This window comes from Punica granatum, chromosome 5, assembly GCF_007655135.1.
Source record: "Punica granatum isolate Tunisia-2019 chromosome 5, ASM765513v2, whole genome shotgun sequence".
Taxonomy (NCBI): Eukaryota; Viridiplantae; Streptophyta; class Magnoliopsida; order Myrtales; family Lythraceae; genus Punica; species Punica granatum.
The window spans coordinates 28,638,710-28,661,885 of NC_045131.1; the positions used below are offsets into that span (position 1 = coordinate 28,638,710).

Here is a 23,176-nt window from a genome sequence, read left to right on the forward strand (position 1 = left end):
GGCAAAAAGAAAAGGCCTCTGTTCTGTTTCTCAACGGAGAAAGAAACTCTCTCCTCTCTCTCTCTACCTTCTCCCTCTAAATTCGAACTCGTCAGACGTCTCTGCAGTGAGCAAAACCTCTTAAACCCTTCCACCAGAGTGGACCCAACAAGGCCGAGACTCGACTCCTTTGAGAGGGAGAGTTGGAGGAAGGAAGAGGAGGAGGAGGAGGAGGAAGAGGAGGAGAAGGTCGAGAAAATGGCGGCTTGGCAGCTACCGGACGACTTCCGGTGTCCGATTTCTCTGGAGATAATGACCGACCCGGTGATCCTCTCATCCGGGCACACCTTCGACCGGGCCTCCATCCAGCGGTGGCTCGACTCCGGCCACCGTACCTGCCCAATTACCAAACTGCCCCTCCCGAAGCACCCTTCTCTCATCCCCAACCACGCCCTCCGCAGCCTGATTTCCAACTTCGCGCTCTCCTCCTTGCCGCCGGCGAAGCCCCACCCGCCGTCCTTCCAGCAGGACCCCCATGCTCTCGTCTCCACCCTAACCTCCCGGTCCTCCGACATCGCTTCGAAACTCGACTGTCTCTCCCGCCTCGTCAAGCTCGCGAAGCGCGACCCGGCCTCCCGCCGCCGTCTCTCCGAGTCCGGTACTGTCTCGGTGGTCCTCCGCTGCATCGACTCCGACGACCCCGTCATGCAGGAGAAAGCTCTCAGCTTGGTGCTCAACCTCAGCCTCGACGACGACAACAAAGTGGGGCTGGTTGCGGAAGGGGCGATCGGGAAGATAGTGGCTGCACTGAGGGGCAATTTTGCTAGCTGCAGGGCCCTCGCTGCCACTATCATCACGAGCCTCGCGGTCGTGGAGGTAAACAAGGCCTTAATCGGGGAGTACCCTTTTGCAATTGAGTCGCTGATTGCCCTCCTGACGGACGGGAACGGCCGGGAGAAGAAGGAGGCCGCGACTGCCCTGTTTGCCATCTGTTCCTTCTCCGATAATAGGAAGCGGGCCGTTGCTAGTGGGGCCGTCCCGATTCTGCTCAGTATCGCGGATTCGGGCCTTGAGAGGGCCGTCGAGGTGTTGGGTTTGCTCGCCAAGTGCAAAGAAGGGAGGGAGGTGATGGCGAGGTTTAATGGGACTGTGAGGATTTTGGTTCGTGTTTTGAGGACTGGGGGATCGAAGGGCGTGCAATATGCTCTCCTGACCCTGTACTCGCTCTGTTGTTACAGCGGGAGAATGGGTGTCGCAGTTAGGAAGGAAGGAGTTTTGGAGGATTGTTGGAGGTTGGTCGAGGATGAGAATGAGAAGATCAGGAGGAATGCTTCAAATCTGGTTCAGGTCCTTGGAGGGGATTGCTCGATGAGGTGATCGGGCGATCGGATCGATAAAGGATCGGGCTTTTTTGGGACGAGGAGGTGAGTCGGTGCTTTGTTGTTGTTGATGTGCTTGTCATCTTCTTTGTTGGGATAGATTCTGTACAAAAGGGAAAAGATTAGATTATGGCAATGAGGATATGTTCTTTGTATCTTGTACATTTGAATAACTTATGGTGGCCATGAACTGGTGGCTGAAAGTTCAAAACTTGTAGACATTTAATAGGTTAAGGTTCCGGATCCGGAACTGCTATAGGATACTTCCTTTTCCTGAATAGTCCCTGATCAGGAAACAGTTAATTGAACCCCTAAAAGTGGAAGTTGTTGGCGTCTTTTAATTTGATTGAATTGATTCGCAGAACCAAACAACGGTATAATAGAGTTAAATAGTCCTGATTAAATTCATATTCGGGATTTCAAAGGACATGCCTTCATGTGAGCCTCTGTTTTCATTATTTCAACTAATGTGCTTCACCTGACCCTGACCTGTAGTATATGTCTTATCCCCGGGTACATATACCCATGTATTTATTATTACTGGTTGAAGGTGATCATACTTATACTTTGTTCTTGCTGAGAGCTTGCATGTGATCAGAGTCTTGCCTATCCTGTGAATGACAGTTGTGGTCGGGCTGATACGGTGTCCTGTTGTTTTGTTCTTTGTCTATTTGTTCCCTTTTCATCCCCTGTTTTATGGGTTAATATAGATGTAGTCCGTTGGTGTCATCATATTCAACTTTTTGTAATTGAAGTTGTCGACAATATTACAGTTATATGATATCCTCTCTGTGTATCAACGTGTTGAACCTTCTAGTTGGTATGGTCACATTTGCACAATTAGCATGTGTTCTTCATTTTTACTCTATCGTCGAATTTGCTGGAAAAAAGCAATGAGGAGCAGTCTCAATTGCTCTTGGTATAGTCTTTAGTTATGTGGGTGATTTCTGAATTATGGTTGAGCATAATGTTTACCATTGCCATCTGAGTTCTGAACTCATGACGATAAACACCAGGATCTCACTTCGACTTGAATCAAAGGTTGCATCTGATGTACATATTTGATAAATAAACAAGTTTGATTGACTCTGATCATTTCCTGTATCTTATCATTTTCTCTCGACTCTTGAGCCTCCTGCAGATGTTCAAATGGATTTTTTATCCTCTTTCTGTGGTAGTTAGTCTCTTATTCAATTAAGTTTTCAATATAGGAACGTTGCAATTGATTGATATGTTTATCGTACTAAACCTCCTTTCATCCTGTCTGTTTTGGTCCTTAAGACATCATAACTTGTCATAGTCCACTAGTTGACATTGTACTCATATTCTTCTCTGGCTGTTCGCCCGAAGAACGGAATACAATTCTTTGCTCTTGTTTAAGACATGGTAGTTTGCTGGGCGGTGAAAGTGACACTGCAGCTGCTAATTTGGTTATCTAATCACCTGATTTAGACTGATTTGGTCAACTTATGGACATAACCGATACCATGTTTTGCTAGTCAAATCTTATAAAAAAAAATGTGTTGCTAGTCAAATGTTTTAAAGCATTGCTTCAATGCCTGAACAAATGATTTATCAATTTATATATGTAGTAGTCTGCAAAATCATCACTGCGCTTAACATTCAAAAGAAAGCCGCGAATCCATCAATGCTTTTGCTCTGCCTATGCCATATGGAGAAATCCTCCTGAAAAGGAAAGGCAAGATTCCTGGGCACTCCTGCTTATCCGTCGAACAGCACACAGGAATCTTGATTGGCAAAAAGCTCAGGGCCATACAAGAGACGATAGCCTCTCCAATTATAGCCTCTATGAGACTTAATATATCCCTTCCCACCCTTTCCCACCATTCCGGGTGTGCGAGAGAGATGTAATATGCAATATCGTTCTGTAGTGTATGTGGGATGACATAGTTGTACGTGGTCGATATAGGTACGAATTTCTCCGAGGGGAAAGCCTTGTATGTAATAGACGTACCATGTTAAATATGAGATGTGGTGTCACCGCACTACTGGAATACTTGATATTAGCTTGGGCTAGATCTCTTGCTAATTCCTCTCTAATATCCCTCGCTAAAACAAGCCTCGCTAAACTTAGCGAGGAATACATCCCTCACTAATGTTAGCAAGGGACAATCCCCGGTAATTCCTCGCAATAGCGAGGGACGCTGAAAATTTTAGCGAGGGATTAAAGAGGGCGCTATCCCTCGCTAATTAAAAAATAGATTTATCTTCCTAGCGAGGGATTAGCGAGGACCGTATCCCTTGCTAGGGTTGAAAAACAAAATAAATTCCTTATGCCTATGTTTTGCATGTCTTCAACCCAAGACCTCCCGCTGCCCCTTGCACATCCACTCCTCACTCGTCCATGCCAATCTCCTTAACCGTTGAGCTATATTGAATTTCACTTGTCATTCTACTTCACCTAAATATATTTATATTACTTATATTTTTACATTTATATTAATATTATTTATTTTTATTTTTCTAAATACCAAAAACATTTCCTATTACAAACCTAGTCTACTGATCAAGAAACAAACCAAACATACAAACCACTATCCACATTCATACAATATCCACTTACAAACCACATACACATACAGACATCATCCATATGCAAACAATTATCCAAATACAAACCAAGTCATATAAACCATTATCCACTTTATCCACTAATAACCAACTACACATACAAATATTATCCACCCACAATACATTATCCACAGACGAACCATTATCCACTTGACACATTTTCAAAAGAAATCGACTACTCACCATCACCATCGTCATCATATGCATAATCCTCGTCGAACCCCTTGCTATACCCACTATTACATAAATGTTGCTTCCCTCCAGAGGTGTCATGAATGGGTTTTCCCATTTGTTCAACCATGCAACTTGCAAAGATTGGAAGTCTCCTCATTAGAAAGCTTGGTGCCAATAGACTGAGATGCTTGAGTGAACTTCTCTTGTTAAGATTATGAAAAAAAAAAGATATCCACAAATCAATAACATTCATTACCAACAAGCCAAAGTCTTGTTAAGTAAAAAAAAAACAAGTCCTTTCAATCTTAATTACAATTTATCATATTTTCTTGTGCATACGGGCCAACCCAAGTACCATAATTTCTCCTTTGATGGTTTCTTTTGTAGACCTCCGTGAGAGTGACCTATCTTCCTTCTTTCTTTGATTGAAAAAAAGAAGATGAATTCATAAACAATGATAAATTAAACCATATATTAAGTTGTTGAAAATGTTAATAATTACAAGTCAAGTTCCATAAGAGAAACTCATTTCAATGATGAAGACATGTGTCGTGGCTTACCATTCTAGACGCAAGTGTACCTATCGAGTTAGATCCTCCAGTATGAACATATGATCCAGCGTTCAAATTTCGATTCGTTTTGTTTGCCTTGGAAATCTTCAAAAAATCTTGCTTCTCCCAATGTGCATGGCGCTCGGCCAAATGAGCATCCTGAAGAAATCAAACTGCTTACCCTGTGCCCAGTGCTTGGAATATATATCCAATAAATGCTTACTTGCCTTCGTCATGAAGGCTGTCATCATATAATTCTCATACATCGGATTCCAAAAATACAATTTCTACATAATGAAATAGTTAGCACATTAGTATATAGGTACTTGTCAATGAAATACATATGTTATATGCTATCACCTTCCACTCTTTGAATAGCATCAAACATCCCGGCTTAGGGACTTGACCAAATGAATAGATCTGGTGATCGGCTTATAGAATAGGTTGATGTGACTCTATAAAATGATCATAACCCGTTCCACACCCTTGTGCGAATCAATAAACCTACATGGATAAAACCAGTCATTACTTGATGTTATTTACAATGACTTAAGTATATAATCCACATGTACATCTAGTAAACACATAAAGGAAAGATACCACGTACACGTCATTGAAATCAATATGAGATAGAGCCAACCATTATACTCCCATGGCTCATCTGGCCACTGGTCTGCTAGGAAGGAAGGGACCCACTCCCTCGGAGTACCGCTACTCTCACCAGTACCAATAATTTGGCTTGAAACCATTCTTGTATTGATGAATGTGAACTTCGTCTGGATATATGAAACGTCCTTTAAATCGACACTTTAAACATGGCTAGATAATTTTTCTTAGATCGTTCTCTACAACAAACTACTCTGTGCGCCTAATAAATTCTCTCACCCCATCCACGAAGGTTTTCTTAATACATCCTCTATTAAGATGAGTCCTATCATCCATCAACACAAAATCTGGTGGAGTATTCATCTATAAACAAAAAGTTACCAACATATATAATTTGAGAACATATACGGCTAAAAAGCGAAAAGAAAAAAAAGTGCATCAGTTCAGGAATGATAGTATCCTTATTACTCGCATCAATCAACAAAAAATAACCAAATCCACAATGGGAAGGCTACAACCCTTCCCTGAAGCCCATCCTTCTTCACAATTATTTAATTCATAAAGGCGACTAACCTAGGGTAATAGACATTCAGTATTCACTTTGCATTTTAAATATATGTATCGAAATTCGAGCATACCTCAATCTCGTCGTAAGCTCAATATTGGAGAACACCCTCAGAAGCAATCCATGAACCTACAATATTATAAATTTAATTTGTTAATTAATTCCCAAATATTTGTAATTAGAATTCTCGTCAGAAAATTTGAAAGTAAAATAATGATATTCTTTTCATGTGCACACAAAAATTTATAGAATTGATTCATAAATTTGCTTTCACTAAAATACATCAAAGTCCCTTAAGTATACATTATATATATATATATGTGTGTGTGTGAAATTACTATTTAACAAAAAAATTATTATGTATAAATTATATTAGAAAACTCCATTTAATATTTGAGGCTTATAATTGAATTACCATTTGAGTATAATATCAATATAATCAATATATTAGCAAAATTAGTTATATATTATATTTTTTGGTTTTTCAATAAATTTGTAAGATATATACTCTAGCGATATTTATTGATTCTCAGATCTTAATAAATTTGTAAGATATATACTCTAACGATATTTCTTGATGGTCAGACCTTAACAATTTTCTCATCACTTTCAGATGGCCTCTCCCTAAAAGCTTTGACCTGAATTTCTTTGTCGCACATTTTACAGGGTTCGGATACGGTAATCACGATAAAGCGAGCTTTAACCTATCACAAAAAATTAGTCTCTGACCTGGAATAATACGCTTGATATCCTTAGTATGATGATCGGCCTACTGGTATAAATGTAGATTCTTTCTTTTTATTTGATCTGGAATTGCATTTTCTTGGAACCTCTGTCTTATTTCGGGTTTATCTTCTTCAAATGACACTTTTTGGTAGATCTATGGTCCTTGGTTCAATATTGATGGAGCAGGAGTGTATTCTGTCATTGTCGATGGATTTGAGAATAGGAAACTGGATCTGACCCTCGGAGACTGGACATATCAGGTATTGGATTTGCTTGTATACGTCCTCTCATAGTATTTATTTCTGAGTTCTTTTTGGTAAAGAACGAAGCTTAAGACTATTTTTACATTATATGTTTCAGGTAGGAGTTGAAGGAGAACACCCGAACTTGACAGCATAAGCCTTGCAAATAGTTTGTTATGGAAAACTGGAACATCTCCACCAATCAACCAACGTTTGATATGATACGAGGTCTGGAAATGCAGATTCTTCCTTGCTTTAAGGCTTTGGACGAAGTTATCAACTGAAACAAATTTATTTCCTGCAACAATTTATACCATTCGTTCTACAAATTGGAGTAAGTAGTTATGCATTTTCATCTCAGGTGACATTTTCGGCTCCTGACGGTTCCGGCCCATTGGCCTTGGATCTCGATAGCATGGGAAAGGGACAGGCATGGATCAACAACGAAAGTATCGGGAGGTATGGGCCAGCCTATTTGTCTCCTAATACAGGCTGCACTGATAACTGTGACTACATTACGATGCTTCGAAATGCCAAAGGAACTATGGGAAACCTTCCCAAATGCAATAAGAAGAAACACTCTTACTCTTCTTTCTCGAAAAACAAAGGAAAATATAAGCTATTTCAATGCAAATGTGAATATTTAGTCTTCGTATATTAGGAAATGGTCGAAGAAAAAGGAGTTTAACTGTTCTTTTTTTTGCGTCGAGCAAGAAACTTTTCCCCAATAGAAATGGAGCCTAATGCCTTGTTCTCGCTGAAAGACTTACATTTATTTTTCTCATTAAGTCGATAGCAGTGACTCGACATGAACAACATATCGTGCTACTTCTCAGGTACCATATACCACGCTCGTGGGTTCATCATGGGGACAACTTGCTTGTACTTCATGAGGAAATCAGAGGCGACCATTTGAAGATCTCAATTCTAACAAGAACATGGCAAGAGATATGTGCTTTCATATCGGAGAGTGATCCTCCACCTAATTCATGGAAACCCAACTCCGAGCTTCATCCTCAGAGCCCTCAGCTTCAGCTCTCCTGCAATAAAGGGTGGCTTATTACCTCAGTCAGCTTTGCTAGCTTCGGAACTCCCCAAGGAAGTTGTGGGACTTTTTGTCCTGGATCTTGTCATGTTGACATGTTAGAGACAATAAGGAAGGTAAACAAAAAGAAAATAAAAACAATCTCCATTAACTTCGATTTCATGATGAACGACTTTTATCTAAATATTGGCATCTTATATCATGTTTAGGCTTGCATCGGAAAGGACGGATGCTCAATAGTAGTAAATACCAATAATCTGGGTGATCCGTGCCTTGAAGTGCTGAAAACCTTGGCAGTTGAAGCTCTTTGTAGCGAGTGATTCCCATCCTAATTATTGGATCATCCCCTGCTTGATTAATTATTGTTACTGGAATTGCTAATTATTCCTTGCTTGATTAATGATCTAGGCTAGAATAGCTAATTATGTTCGCAATGTAATGAAATATCGGTTTATGATATTGATGATTTTCATGAGATATTGGTAAGTTTGGTTTGGCATCACATTTATATTTTCTGATTCTCTTTTCGCCAAAAGAAATTAGTCTCGGTTATTTGTGTATATACATGAATACAATACTCCGCGGGACAGCTTGATAAGGAAAGAAATTTTAAGTTCGGAAAGACACAAGTTTTGGAAGGGATGCGTTAGTCTACCGTATGTAATTTGGCCATACTTATACGCATGGGCGTGTATACCCGCGTAACTTTTAGCATCTTAGGTCAATCTACGCAGGATCGGCCACTAAGGAGATTGTCTTTTCCCCAAAAGAAATTAGTCTTGGTTATTTGCGTATAAACATGAATACAATACTCTGCTGGATAGCTTAATAAAGAAACAAATTTTCAATTCGGAAAGATACAAGTTTTGGAAGGGATATGTTAGCCTGACGTATGTAATTCTTTTAGCATCGTAGGTCAATATATGTGGCATTAGCCTACTAAGGGGTAAAACTCTCCCAACGTGATCTTTTGGCATCCCCAAAGACTCGTACTCGAGACTTTGTTTAAGTGGAATAAGCGTCGAACTGCTTAAACCAATTCACGTTGATGAAGATTACGTACTTTAGATTGTATAGTTAGGATGTTCAAATTTTACTTCTTTGTGGAGGGAGAAGTGCAGTAGAAGTCATATAAATTTTAGACTTTCTGGACTCAGTTCTATAAGTTTCATTTTGAAATTTTCAGTTCTATAACTTTTGTTCCGTAACACACATTTAGTCATATTCGTTATAGTCCGTTAACTCTCTATCGAAATGGACATAACGCCGTCTATGTTTTTCAGATGCGGTTTTAAATCTTAATGGTGGCAATTTCTTTAATGACGTGTCAATCATTTGGTGAAATGACGTGGCATTTTTTAGGCAAAACAAAAGAGAGAAACCAAACTAAAATTAAAAGATCCGGATTCCCCCGATCGCTCTCATCTTCGTAAGAACCCTTAATCCCCAAAATCTCTTGATTCGAGAAACAATGGAATTGTAGAATCCCCTTTAATCTGAACTTGAATTTCTTCAAGTACATGGACAATTTCAATCGCTGATTAAAAAAAATGATAGAACCCCACAATCCTCAAACCACTTACCATGCGTTTGTTTTTGGAGTTAAAGTCAAGAATTTGTGATTGTGATTGTGATTGTAGAAGAAGACAAAAAAAAATTTGACCGTTTGTGGGGTCCACCATCCTGTATCTACCCTTGCCCCCACCACACCCCAAGCCGTGCAAATTAGAGTTCTTAATTTGACTGAAAAAACAAAGGTTGGCCCCTACCCAACGAAGAAATGTTCAGACACCTCACTGCCTCACCTCCCCAACTTTCTTCCTTCTACGATCTACATCCGTGAAGCTTTATTCCGCGAATCTGTCGGTGAGAGGCGAAAAGGCCATATCCTCTACGAACGCATGAAGCCGCATAGTCCCCACTGCAGAATTCGGTCGTCGGTGGAATCAGTGGACAAGCGTCGAAATTTGTCGGGCCCCTACCAGTGGGTGTTACGGTATAAGAGGCGTCTTCGTCCGAAGCCAATTCCATATCGAAGTGAAAGGTACTTTCTTCCTCCAATTTCAAGTTACATTCTGTGATTTTCCCCAATTTTTATGCCGGGTTGAGGATAGTTCTTCGCCGCTTCTGTTGGTCGAAGTTACTGATGAATTTGCGTCGATTTCGTTTTGATTGCCCTCTGTGCGGTGGAATTTGTTGTTGCTGTTGGCCAATTTGTCGATTCCCGCTGTTTTGGATTGGAATACTGATCTGTTTTGCTGCGTTCTGTTTGTCCGAAACCTTCCTCGTTGCATTTGTTTGGTTCCCCTGGTCACAGGCAGCACACATGCTCGATGAAATGTCTGTGAAGGACTTAATAGAAATAGCATTACAATGTAATCGTTGCTTTTGCTTTCGTCCTGTGTTGTTCATCCAAAGTAAATGCTTAGTGAATGTTGATGGTTCGTGCCACTGCCGAGCGGTATGGCTTCTATTGCAGCTTGTGACTGCTTGGTCTTGTTGCTTATTATTGATGGCTTTAGGGAAGGGTTTAAGGTCCCTTGTCGTGTAAGTTGAGCTGTTTACTAGCTCGTGACTGCTTGGTCTTGTTGCTGATGATTATTTAAACTTTTGGTTGTTACTCAAAATGAGAAAGTATGCTCTTAACTCACTGTAATTATAGAAAAGAAAGTCCACTTACCACATTGAAGCCGCCGAGCAGTATGAGCAAAAAGACATCGATGATGGATGCTTCTAAAGGGAGAACCTGAAGCCTCCTTCCAACTCGGGGCTGCACAGACGACTGATCAACCTGCTCTTTCTCCTTTTCCCTCTCTTTCTCCTTCTTCTTGCTCTTTTTAGATGTCCTTTCCTTTGCTGTGTCCTCACTTTTATCAGGCTTCAATGCATTGCTTTGTGCAGAAGTGCTATCAGGACTAGCATCCCCTGCCTTGTTGGGCAAAAAATATTGTGCGGTTTAGTCCCCAGTTGGATAAAATGACATATGGTTATAAAGAACTAAGAACTGAAAGGAAGGAAAAAAACACAAAAGTAGTAAAAGAAAAAACACTCACAGCAGCTTGGGAATTAACATAAAAATCGAGCTATTTCTGTCAATTTTTCTGGGAAAAGAGAAAGGTTTCTTCCTCTGGTCGGTGGGTTGACTGAAATAATCGAGTCTGAATGTTCATAACTGATTCTGTATTTGATTATTTTTGCAATCATGTGATAAATAACTGCTCTCTTATGATCAAATAATATATGTTGATCTCAGCACCTGAATCCACTTCTGTAAGTCTGTACGTCGAATTTGGACATATTCTCTGCGGTTTGAATTGAAGATGTTGCCTTGCCTACATATTTATATGTCTGTTTTTTTGCTGAATTTTCAACAAGTGCACACAAACATTGTTGTTTGTCATATTTTATTGTATCACCGCAGTATAAGTTGTTGTTATAGTTCTTTCAAAGACATGGCCCCCAAGGGTGAAGGCGTACTTGAGTGGACTGAAGCGCTGGAGAACGCTTTCATTACTATCTTACTCGAGAAGTTCACAAGGACGCATACAACATATTAGAAAGCCAGGGACTAGAACAAATGAATAAGGAGCTGGAAGAGCAATTTCCAGGCACCATTCTTGACGCCAACAAGTTGAAGCAGAAACTACGCAGACTGAGGATCCAATACACGCAGTTTACTGAGCTGATTGCGCACACTGGAGTCGGTTGGGATGAGACAACAAATACCGTAAAGGCGAATGCTGATGTCTGGGATAAGTTTATTAAGGTATAGTAACACTAACCTTTACTTCTAACACAATTTTCAGTTTGTAATTTTCCACATAAAGTAGTTCATACTGTTATATTTGTTGCGTTTTTTTTGAACATGCAGAAGAACAACAGCTTCAAGACTTTTCAGAACAGAGGTTGCAAGCATTACACATCATTAAAAGAGTTGTTTAGGTCTAAGACAGTAACAGGTGCATTACGAATTTCATCCACCGACCCACCAAAGAGCCCAGAAACATATGCACGCATGAAAGAGGAGTTCCTAGTAGCAGTGTCAAGCCGTGGGAAAGAACCGATCAATCTTGAAGAGGGATCCGGCGATAGTGATGACCCCGTTCATGAGGTTACCGAATCAGTTGTTACTGGGTCCCGTCGTCGTGTGCGCAAAAGGAGTTAGACCACCGGGTCGCGGTTGCAGGAGTGCCTTGACATGTTGAAGTGCAATCTCAGCAATAGGGACAAGGACATAAATTGTACACCTCCTGAAACGAAGAAAAGCAAATTCGTGACGAGCCCCGACAAACCAGCGAAGGGCAGCATCGAGGAGGCGATGGATGTGCTCAATAAAATGCGTCCATCCATGTCCATAAAAGAGTATCTCGTTGCTAGTGATCGACTTTCAAGGGAGGAGCACACACGGCGTATGTTCATGTACCTTCTCGATGATACAAGGTTGCCATGGGTTTGTGGCCTGCTTGACCCTTGAACGGCCACGGTCCATCGTCTACTGCGATATATCTTTATAACTAAGAGTTTATTTGTTATGTCATTTACCAAACCTTTGTTTTATATTTGTTGCGTGTGCTATTACTTTGCTTGAACTATGTGTTTGTTTTATGTGACTCTTGTGACATGCAATTACGATGTTTGTGCATTGCACTTGCATTTGTTTTACATTTTAATCTTGATTCCTTGGACCATATCATTTCAATTCTATGCTTTTGGTAATCTGCCATCTTGTTTGTCGATATAGTTCGCTAATCTAAAGGGAACACACAATGTCAAGACACGAGAATTCACGAAGAAATGATAACCAATCAAGAGATGCCCAACTTATGGGGATGTATCTGGCGCTGGAGATTGCGGCGGCCGAAAAAGATGTCCCGCGCAACATTCCTTGTCGAACCTCACGTCTACAAGGCAGATATTACATAGAGGAAGTTCTTGGCAATGACACAAGGTGTTACGAGAATTTCAGGATGAACCCTCACGTATTTCATAACCTGTGCGATACGCTAAGAGCAAACTGTGGAATCAGAAATAGTAGGAATGGTATGACCGTCGAGGAGATGGTCGGCATGTTCTTAATGGTAGTTGCACATAGTACTCGCTTGGCCGTGGTTGCCGAATGATTTCAGCATTCTAAGGAGACGGTGTCACGAGTCATCAAGGTAAAAGCTCATGGAATTCATTCGTTGTCACCAACGTATATAAGATGGAGGAACGTTGATGTGCAGCCGGAAATTCAGAGTTGCCAAAAATGGTACCCATTCTTTCAGGTATGTGTCGTACATGTGATAAATTAAAAATACCACTAATTTTTGTGCTTTATAATGTAATTCGTATTCTTTTCATTATTATTGTAGAATTGCATTGGAGCAATAGATGGGACCCATGTGTCTGCTTGCGTTCCATCATCGGTGAGAGGTGCGTATCGCGATCGGAATAACGAGATTACGCAAAATGTACTCGCCGCTTGTTCGCATGACATGATGTTCACTTATATCGTCACTGGATGGGAGGGTTCTGCTCATGACTCTTGAATTCCGTCCGATGCCGCTACATTGGAATTATTTCCTGCACCATATGGCGGTAAGTTCTTCATCCTCATATCATATGTTCCCTTGTCAATCGCATATGTATTTTCATAAATACATTCTACTTCTGTTATATCTTAGATCTACATTTGTGCTTGCAGAACAATATTATGTAATCGATGCGGGATTCCCTAATATTCCCGGTTATCTGGCTCCTTACAAAGGCCAAAGGTATCACCGCAGTGATTATAATGACGACACCCCACCAACGACGGAGAAAGAGTTATTCAATCAGCGTCATGCATCCGTTCGTAATGTTATCGAACGGTGTTTTTGGGTGCTGGAGAACAGATTTGCAATACTGCGGACAATGTTAAATTACGGCCCGATTCGCCAAGGACAAATTACTCTTGCATGCTTCGTGTTGCACAATTTCATTCGGCTAAATAATTATCACGATAGATTATTCGAAGAGTATGGAAATACATGGGAATATTACGATGAATTCCGAAATCCTCCTCATCTAACTGGGGATCGGGTTGATTTAGACATGAGAAGTAGGGAAATGGATGCATTACGTAATCGTATTGCAAATGCAATATGGAATGCGGAAACAAGAGGAAACCGGTAATATTGGAATGAATGGAAGGTATAGATAATTAATTATAATGAGATTGTATGTTTAATAATATATGGGGCCCACCAGTTTGATTTTTGAAATGTGTGTTTTGTTGTGTAGTGTATTGAGTTAAAGTTAAAGTTAAAATCTTAAACCACGACTCTGAAAACAAACGGATTTAGATTTTCTGTAGTTCGAAAAATGTTCCGGGGCCTCTTTTTATTGAACTTTACCTCCCAATTCCGTTCCTGGGTACAGGAAAAACTCGATTTTTTTTGGTCAGATTAAGCATGTATGTGCTTTTTTCTGTTCTTGCATGATGTCTTCGTTTTGTTTGTTTTGGTGCCATGTTCAGTAAAATCCAATGCTTACGTTCTGTTGATCTCTCCCATGATCGGCCATGGTGGTTTAATACTTTTCGTGTGTTTCTGGTATTTCGAATCCCATTCTGAGTGCATGAAATTGCAAGTCTCATTAATCTTCTTGAGCACATTGGATGCTTTTCCTGCCTGTAGAATGATTTCAGGATGGTGTAACATGTATGTGAGTATTGAACTTGTTATCTGATTGCTGTCTTACAGCATAGGGAAGTGAAACGAAATTAATGGGGAACTCGGTAAGCAATGCGGTGGGGGCGAGGGGGTGGAATTTAAAAAAATTTCCTCCGACGACTGGGTTTGTGGAAAAAAGAAAAAGAAAAAAGAGAGACGGGGGAGAACCATTCCGAGGAGGGTAGGCCTTGCCCTAGGCATGATTTCTAGAAACGCTCGATTTGCTCGATTCTGTAGCTATCAGTCCTAACTCGTGCCTCTATCTCCGCCACACTCGCACTTGTGTCTTCGGCGGCCATAGCAATTTGTAGGGGTCTAGGATGCGAGGCTTGTAGGAGTTCAATCAGAGCAGAAACCTTGATTTGGTCGACATTGGAGAAAAGAGAGCTTCGATTAAATTACTTAACTGAAGCGCAAAATTGTGAAGATGACGAGCAAACGGCATATGGCGGGAGACTGGACGGGAGCTTCTAGGGTTTGAAGGGATGAAGGAGGAAGATGATGGGTTTTGATTTTCTTATGCTTTTATTTTCTATTTTTGAAAAATACTTTTTAATTTTTTTTTATAAATTCCACGTATATATATATGTAATGAACACCTGGAAAATATTTGATGGTATAAACATCAACGTCATCAGCTGTTATTGCTCGGTAACAGATAGGACCAAATGTGTGCTATAGAGCAAACGTTATAGAACAAAAAATTCCCAAATGAAACTTATAGGATTGAAGTCCAAAAAGCTTAAAATTTATAGGAGTTGCGCTGCACTTGTCCCAATATTGAAAGGACCATCGATGAGTACGTTGTTTTTTTAAAAAAAATTGTATAGAAAATAATAAACGAGCATGTAGGAGTGAATTATGAGGTGGCAAATGAAGAGAAGCAACAGAAAATGATAATAATAATTTGTTCCTGATAATACTCCCTTTTCCATAATGAACAATCATTTTCAATATCTACCACGACCTATACAAATGTCAAATGTCTAAAAGCATGCATTTATCTCTCGTTTTTCATTTTTTATCTTTTTCCCATTTCTCTTTGGCCTTGCTGGAACATAGTGTTGAGGCCTAGGAAGGAAAATTCTTAGGTGATCATATCCTATCATGTGGCGTCAAATTTTACACATTAATATATTTGGTGTCAAATTTCAAACTTCGTTATTTTTTTGGGTGAATTCATACTACGGTTCCGTTTGTTTTGGAAAAAAAAAACATTTTATAGGAAAGTGATTCCCTATTTTCCTATATTTGGTAACACACAAGTGTTTAGTCAACAGGGAAACACTTTCCTTTTGACAAAAAAAAAGTAGAAAAGTTTCAAAAATGATTTTCTTAAAAAACATAAGGGAATTCATTTTTCCCACCCACCCCACTCTTTCTCTCTCTTCATTTTACCCATTTTTATTTCTCTCTTGCTTTTTCATCTTCATTTTCTAATGCACTACCAAATATTAAAAAATAAATTTCTTTCTAAGAATTCATTTTTCGTAGAATTTATTTTCCTGATGAACTTTTTTTCCTTGAAATAAATGGAGCCTACGTTATTGATTAGTAATAATTCAAGCATTTAGTAAAACTTACTTATGACATCAAGCTTTTGGTATCCCACATCGAAAAAGAAGAGGACAATCCAATGGTTAATATATGACTTGAGTATCACCAGTTAATAACTTGAACTTTTAAGTGGAAATAGGCATAAGCTGTATAAGACCAATAAAAATTCAATATGGTATCAAAGCCTATGTTACATATATGCGCGTCCATGTGCGTATGCGCATGCACACATATCACGCTAATCCCAGTATGTCCGAGTGTAGCCAAAAGAGTGCATTGTGTTAGCCCTTACTGCCCGAGCATGAAAGAAGAGTCGGCTCGAGGTCCATTACTGAGGGCGGGTGATTAAGGACACGTGACAACGTGTAAGCAAATGACCACACGTTGTACGTGAAGGCGGGTATTGAGGACTAAAACGGGACAAATCCCACATCTGAAAAGAAGATGAAAATCTAAGGGTTAATATATGATTTAGGTACCACCACTTAATAGCTTGAGCTTTATAGTAGAAACGGGTCTAAGTCCGTAAAAGCCCCAGGAAAATTCAATAATGCACCCGTTACACGCAAGATCTTCCCTTATTTATATGGTAATAATACGCGTATTTACTAAAACTTATTTATTGGTGTATGATATATTGATACCAAGAATATTTGTATAGATGGTATGAAATTGCATACATCCTATTTATTTAGTAATAAATAATTATATATTTACTAAAAATTGGTTATGACATTTCTGATGTTTTAGTATATTCATAAAAATTTTGCCACCATGAAATTTTTGGTACGGAAATGAGCGTCCAAATCTTTGGAAGAGAACGAAAATAGTAAAAATGAAAGAGCTTGTTGCTAACATGACATATTTGTTTATGTTCAACTTACTATGTAAATTTCTCATTAATCCTATAAATACAAGTACAACAATGAGCAAGCATCATTACCTTCTCTTATTAAAAAAAAAATCTTAATATCTCCATTTTCATTTAGAAAAATAACGTCATGTATCCCAACCTTTACATGTTATCTTAACTTTATCTTATCGTTGATTTTTTTTGAGGTATCCTAACTTTAATGATTTGGTTTCAAATTTATTTCGCCATAAAAGTTCCGTCTATTTTTGACAGAAATGCTGACGTAACGCGTTAATTATTTGACTGAGCTGACATGGAGAGTCTGTGAGTCCTGATATAAGAGAAAAATTACACCCTATATCCCAATTTTTTTGTTATTTCTCAGTTTTATTCTAACCTTTTGATGTTTTCTCAATTATATCCCAACATTTTGATAATTTCTCAGTTTTATCCAAATCTGTTACTGTTTTCTCAATATTATCCCAACAGGTTAGGATAAATTTGAGATATTATGAAAAGATTGCAATAAAATTGAGAAAAAATAAAAAAGGTTAGGATAAAATTGAGAAAATATTAAAAGGTTGGGACATATAGTGTTATTTTTATCTTGTATTAGGGCTCACACACTTTTCACGTCAGTGCCGTCAAGCAATTAGCGCGCCCCATCAGCATTTCCGTTAAAAATGGACGGAATGTTTACAACGGGATAGATTTGACACCAAACCATTAATGTTAGGATACCTAAGAAAAAAAATCGATGTTAGGATAAAACTAAGATAACATATAAAGGTTGAGATACATGGTATAATTTTCCTTTTTCATTTTTCAAACTTAATGATGGCGAGTTCAAGCAAACAGACTCGCGGCAAACAAAAAATTGATACGAAGAGAATCGAGAATGATGACGACTGAATGATTACGTTCTCAAAGCGTCGTTCTGGCATATATAAGAAGGCAAGCGAGCTCGTGGCCATAGGTGGAGCAGAAGTCGGCATCGTTGCCTTCTCTCCAACGGAGAAGCCCTACTCATTCAGACACCCCTTTGTCCAGGCTGTAATAAACAAGTTCCTCAATAGGAACGCCTCTCTGCCCGCTGATGACAGGTTGCAGCCACTCATCGATGCCAATATAAGACTGAGGAGAGAAAGATACAATGGGTTTTTTAATCAGCTCTTCGCTCGACTGGATGATGCAAAGGAGAGAGGAAAGGATCTGTCAAAGGATTACCTGTGACACGAGTGAAGGGAATCCCCCAAACTGGGAACGTCGGTGGTGGGAGAAGCCCCCCGAGGAGCTCTCGTTCGATGAGCTCAAGGAAGAGGCCTTGTTTCTAGAGGCATTATCCAGGGCCATATGCAACATTTTAAACTACCCTGATGATCTACATGCCCTTGGCCTTTGGGTAGAAGTTGGTGCTAGTTCTGTGCAGGACGGGCAGGATTAAGGTCCTCATTTTAGGAAGAGCCAATATTTGTGTCAGTGATTAAAATTTTATTGCAAGATCTGATTTTGATATTTTGAAAATTTTTTTGGTAGATTGTTGTTTTGAATTTATGTTTATGATCTTGTACCGTTGCAGTACAAATGTCGTACTAAGTTATTTTATATAATTGCAATGCTTGGTGTTCATAATTATATATCTGAATATACTAAATATACTAAATATACTAAAACTGTTGTTTGTTGTCCATACATGGAAATGAGGACGCCTGTCCGGTATTTCCCTTTTCTATTTTTAGTCCTCTTTTCTTATTTTTAACGTTTCCTCAATTAACTTTACATGTATTTCATCTTTGTCTTTTTTCTTTTAATTTCTTCTCACATCCTATGAAAAACTTTCAAAGTTAACATGTATTAGCTACATATAGATTTGACCAATCATATCACATCCTGTAAAATAGAGTAGAATATCATTTTAATACTTACGTGCATATTTATTTTCCTCAAAATGATATCATTCTTCGCTTCTGATTAAAGAAAATCTGCGGAGAATGAAACAATGAATTTGGTGCTGTTAGAATCTTATTATAGTTTTCAATTATGATGTCTCCGATCTAACTAATCCTACCATTCTTTCTTCTACTTTTTTTTTATTAAGAAAAAATTATTATCAATAAATCCTTCTATATATATATATATTTATAACATGATAAGTAATAAATTTATAAGATATTTACTAATTGATCCTAAAAAAAGAATAATATTATAAAATTGGTTGATTTCATTAAATTTAATGATAAACTCAAGCATCTATATAATTTGAAAATATTGTCCAAGTATATTTTGTTTCTCGTATGTTACATTTGGTATTTTATACAATAGCATATACGTTTCGCAAGAATATTATGCTGTAGATATACATATATATATATATATAATATAGTTAATACAAAATACTTGTGACTAGAATAAAGTATTTACATAGTTCCATTCTTCTTTCTTCACTTTTTCTAACTTATTTTCTCTATTTAAATCCTTCCACCTCTCAATATAAAAAAATAACTGAGAAATTAAATTTGTTTAAATAGATTTCCACCCAAAATATTTTTAGTATTCAAATTTCGTTAATATATATAAATATATATATATATATGTAAATCTTTAATATTTCATGTATTATATCTAAGTTTTGGAAGTTTTATTCAAGAAACTAATGTGTCATACTTAAAACTAATTGAAAGTGTTAAATTAGTTTTTCTTTTTTGTTTCAAAGAAATTGAATATTTCGTGCATAATACAACATAATGGTGTTTAAAAAAAGCAATGTTATATAACAACAGATACGAAATATATAATATAATACTCATACATTGCAATTGAGTCGCCGTAGCGAAGCGCGACCTTTCCCCTAGTGATATCGAAAACTAAATACCAGCTTGCAAAGCCCCAGAAAATACAAAGATATGCCTTTATACACATTAGGGAAAAGTAACTTATACTGTTATACAAAGCCAATTTGGCTTGTTAAACTCTCGAGTTTACTCTTTAAACTCTTACAAGTTTACGCCTTATGGTTATACAATTGATTTTATCTAGTCGCCCCATATTGGTTTGTTTTGTTAATGTCTAAGAAAAATGATCCATCTCAAAATTTAGACCACTATTGAAGAAATCGGTATAAAATCGATAATGGTGACGAAATGAGATCAATGTTGCAGAGAGAATCTCTGCTGAATGCCTTAATTCATTTTATCAATAAAGCTTGCTTTTATAGACATATACAGAGGGATAATTCCTAGAATATGAAGTCTAACAGGAAACAAATAATGTCTAGCCTAAAACCAAAATTACTTTACAAAGTTACATGATTTTGGTGATACTCGAGAAGATACTCGAGATATAGGCAACTGTAATATTCCTCCTCAAGTTGGAGCGTGAGGATTCCAAACACCCAACTTGCTGAGAAGAAATTGAAAACGCTCGCGTCCTAATGCCTTAGTGAAAAGATACGCCAATTGATGCTTCGTGGAGATATGTGCAGTAGCTACGATGTTATTCTTAATGTGATCTCGAATGAAATGATAGTCAATTTCAATATGTTTTGTGTGCTCATGAAAGACTGGGTTGGCAGCAATATGAAGTGATGTCTGGTTATCACAAAATAGTTGAGTAGGTCGAGATAAGGAGACACCGAGAGAGGATAACAAGCTGCGTAACCAGATGATCTCACTAACTGTAGCAGCAATAGCCCGATACTCGGCTTCAGCTGAAGAATGCGAAAGAATAGTTTGTTTCTTCGTCTTCCAGGAAATAGGACTACCCCTGATAGTTATGAAATAACCGGTGATGGATCGCCTAGTCATCGGACAGCTAGCCCAATCAGAATCACAGAATGCAGTAAGTTCCAATGATTGCGGATGAATGAAAATCCCTTGTCTCGGCGACTGCTTGATATAACGAAGCACATGAATAGCTGCATCCTAATGATCTTGTCGAGGTGCCTACATGAACTATGACAAAATTTGGACAAAATAAGTGAGTTCCGATCTTGTAATGGTGAGATAAAGAAGACGCCCAACAAGTCGACGATATTGTCATGGATCAGCAAGCAGAGTACCATAATCGGAAGAAAGACGATGATTTTGTTCCATGGGAAATTCTGAAGGACGGGAGTCCAGCATCCCACATTCAAACAAAATATCAATAGCATACTTCCGCTGGCAGAGGAATAATTCGGAATTCATGCGAGACACTTTTATGCCAAGAAAATACCGCAAGGCACCCAAGTCTTTAATTCGAAAACACGAACTAAGATACCTCTTGAATGAGGCACATTGACTCGATGAATTGCCGGCTACTAACAAGTCATCCACATAGACAAGTACAGCAATGAAAGTGATACCTCTGGAGTAAGTGAAAAGAGAATGATCAGCTCCACATTGTTTGAAAACATAAGCATATAATGCATCCGCTAATTTGGATAACCAATTCATGGATGCCTGCCGTAGTCCATAAATGGATTTGTGTAAATGGCATACTTGTCTCGAGCGAGTGGCAGTTAGACCAGGTGGAAGTGACATATAAACCTCCTCCTGTAAATCACCATGGAGAAAAGCATTATGCATGTCCATATGATGAATCTCCCATTTCTTGACAGTGGCAACAACAAGAAAGCATCTGACAGTTATAAGTTTTGCAACTGGAGCAAAAGTCTCTGTGAAGTCGACCCCTTCTACCTGCGTGAAGCCTTTGGCCACGAGACGAGCTTTATATCTCTATGAAGTTTCTACGTGTGGGCTCACACCACACTAAGTCTAGTTCCGAGGCGGTCAAATTGCGCCTCATCTTAGTCCGGCCTAAGTGTGGCCTCAATATCAATTATCCCTCTTCCTTTCGCCCGAGGTGTAAGAAGAATTCCACCTCGTGGTTAAGTCCTGAGCACGGAAGTCCAGTCCCGGCTCGTAGTCAGTTCTTGAGGGCGGGTGTTCAAGTCCACGTGACACTTGTAGGTGAAGTATCAAAGCCACACGTTGCCATGTGAAGGCGGGTGTTAAGACATATTATTCTACACGGAAAAATTAAAGAAAAATTCACACGTTTATAAGTGATTAGGTACCACAACCTATCAGCTCGAGATTTTGGGTTGGGGATGGACCCAATCACTTATAGGCCCAGTGAAATTTTACAGCTATTTAAGCCAAGCCTTATTGAAGTAAAAATAAACAAGATTGTCCTGATAATATATATCCAATTTTCAGTCAAAAGAAACAGATCACATTATGCTCCTAAGTCACATATCTCCAATCATGTATTCCATCTTAATCATTAACTCCAACACGACCATATATATGCAGATCCAATTACCACATACGGCTATAAGCCTAGGTCGGGTTTGTGACTAGTCGTTGTTGGGACCGTGTTTGTCCTTCCCCAATGGACATGTAAGGAATTGAGTCAGTGGGCATATATATCTGGATCATGTTGATCTCAATTTAGACCGACCAGAACTTTAGTGATCCCTTCTAGCTAGCTTTTTACTATGCAAGTGATCGCAACCGAGTTCAGTAAGCATGAGCACAATTTCGCTGATTTTTATATTAATTATTATTCAATCTTTTTTTAGGACAATGGGGGGACTATTGCCTCTCAAAAGAGTTGGCGGACCAAATCAACTAACAATAGGACGTATTTTCATTGGCGTGTTTGGGTTTTAGCAGCGTACCATACTCTGGAATTGGCCGCTTCAGCTGAACATTGTGTGGAATTATTATTTGACTATATATGTTATATTATTTTATATATACATCTTAATAATAATTCTACTATTTTGTAAAAGGTCGAGCAATGAGGAATTGAGAGTTTAAAAGTTGAAACGACGAAGTTAATTCTCTCCTCTGTTTTGCAATTATATATTGATTATTGATTCTAGTATTTAAATTTTTTTCCATTGAAATCATGGAAAACCTTTTAAATTCTAGCCTACTTATTTGTCTTTCTTATCCGACTTTTTTTTTTGTCTTCTCCATGTTTTCTCTCGTGAAACTTGTGAATTCTACTTTATTTTCTATTTGGATCATGAATTTGATGTGTCTTTGTGAAAATACTACAAATTGTGATATTTTATATATTTTTGGGTCTTATCAAGAGAGATTTATTTTATATAGGAACTCTATTAATTAATTAATCTATGACTAGAAATACATAAGGATATACAAGCCAAATTAATTATTACCTTTCCAAGCAAAAGAAAAAAGAAGTATATACAAGCCTGT

At 38.5% G+C, this 23,176-nt stretch overlaps 1 protein-coding gene across 1 annotated transcript; it reads left to right on the top strand.

Moving 5' to 3' along the window:
• The first annotated feature begins 237 nt into the window (after positions 1 to 237).
• Positions 238 to 2,154, top strand: LOC116206703 (U-box domain-containing protein 8). Its single transcript, XM_031539501.1, has one exon. The coding sequence runs from the start codon at positions 238 to 240 to the stop codon at positions 1,354 to 1,356; it is 1,119 nt and encodes a 372-aa protein (XP_031395361.1). The 3' UTR covers positions 1,357 to 2,154.
• Positions 2,155 to 23,176: the final 21,022 nt, after the last annotated feature.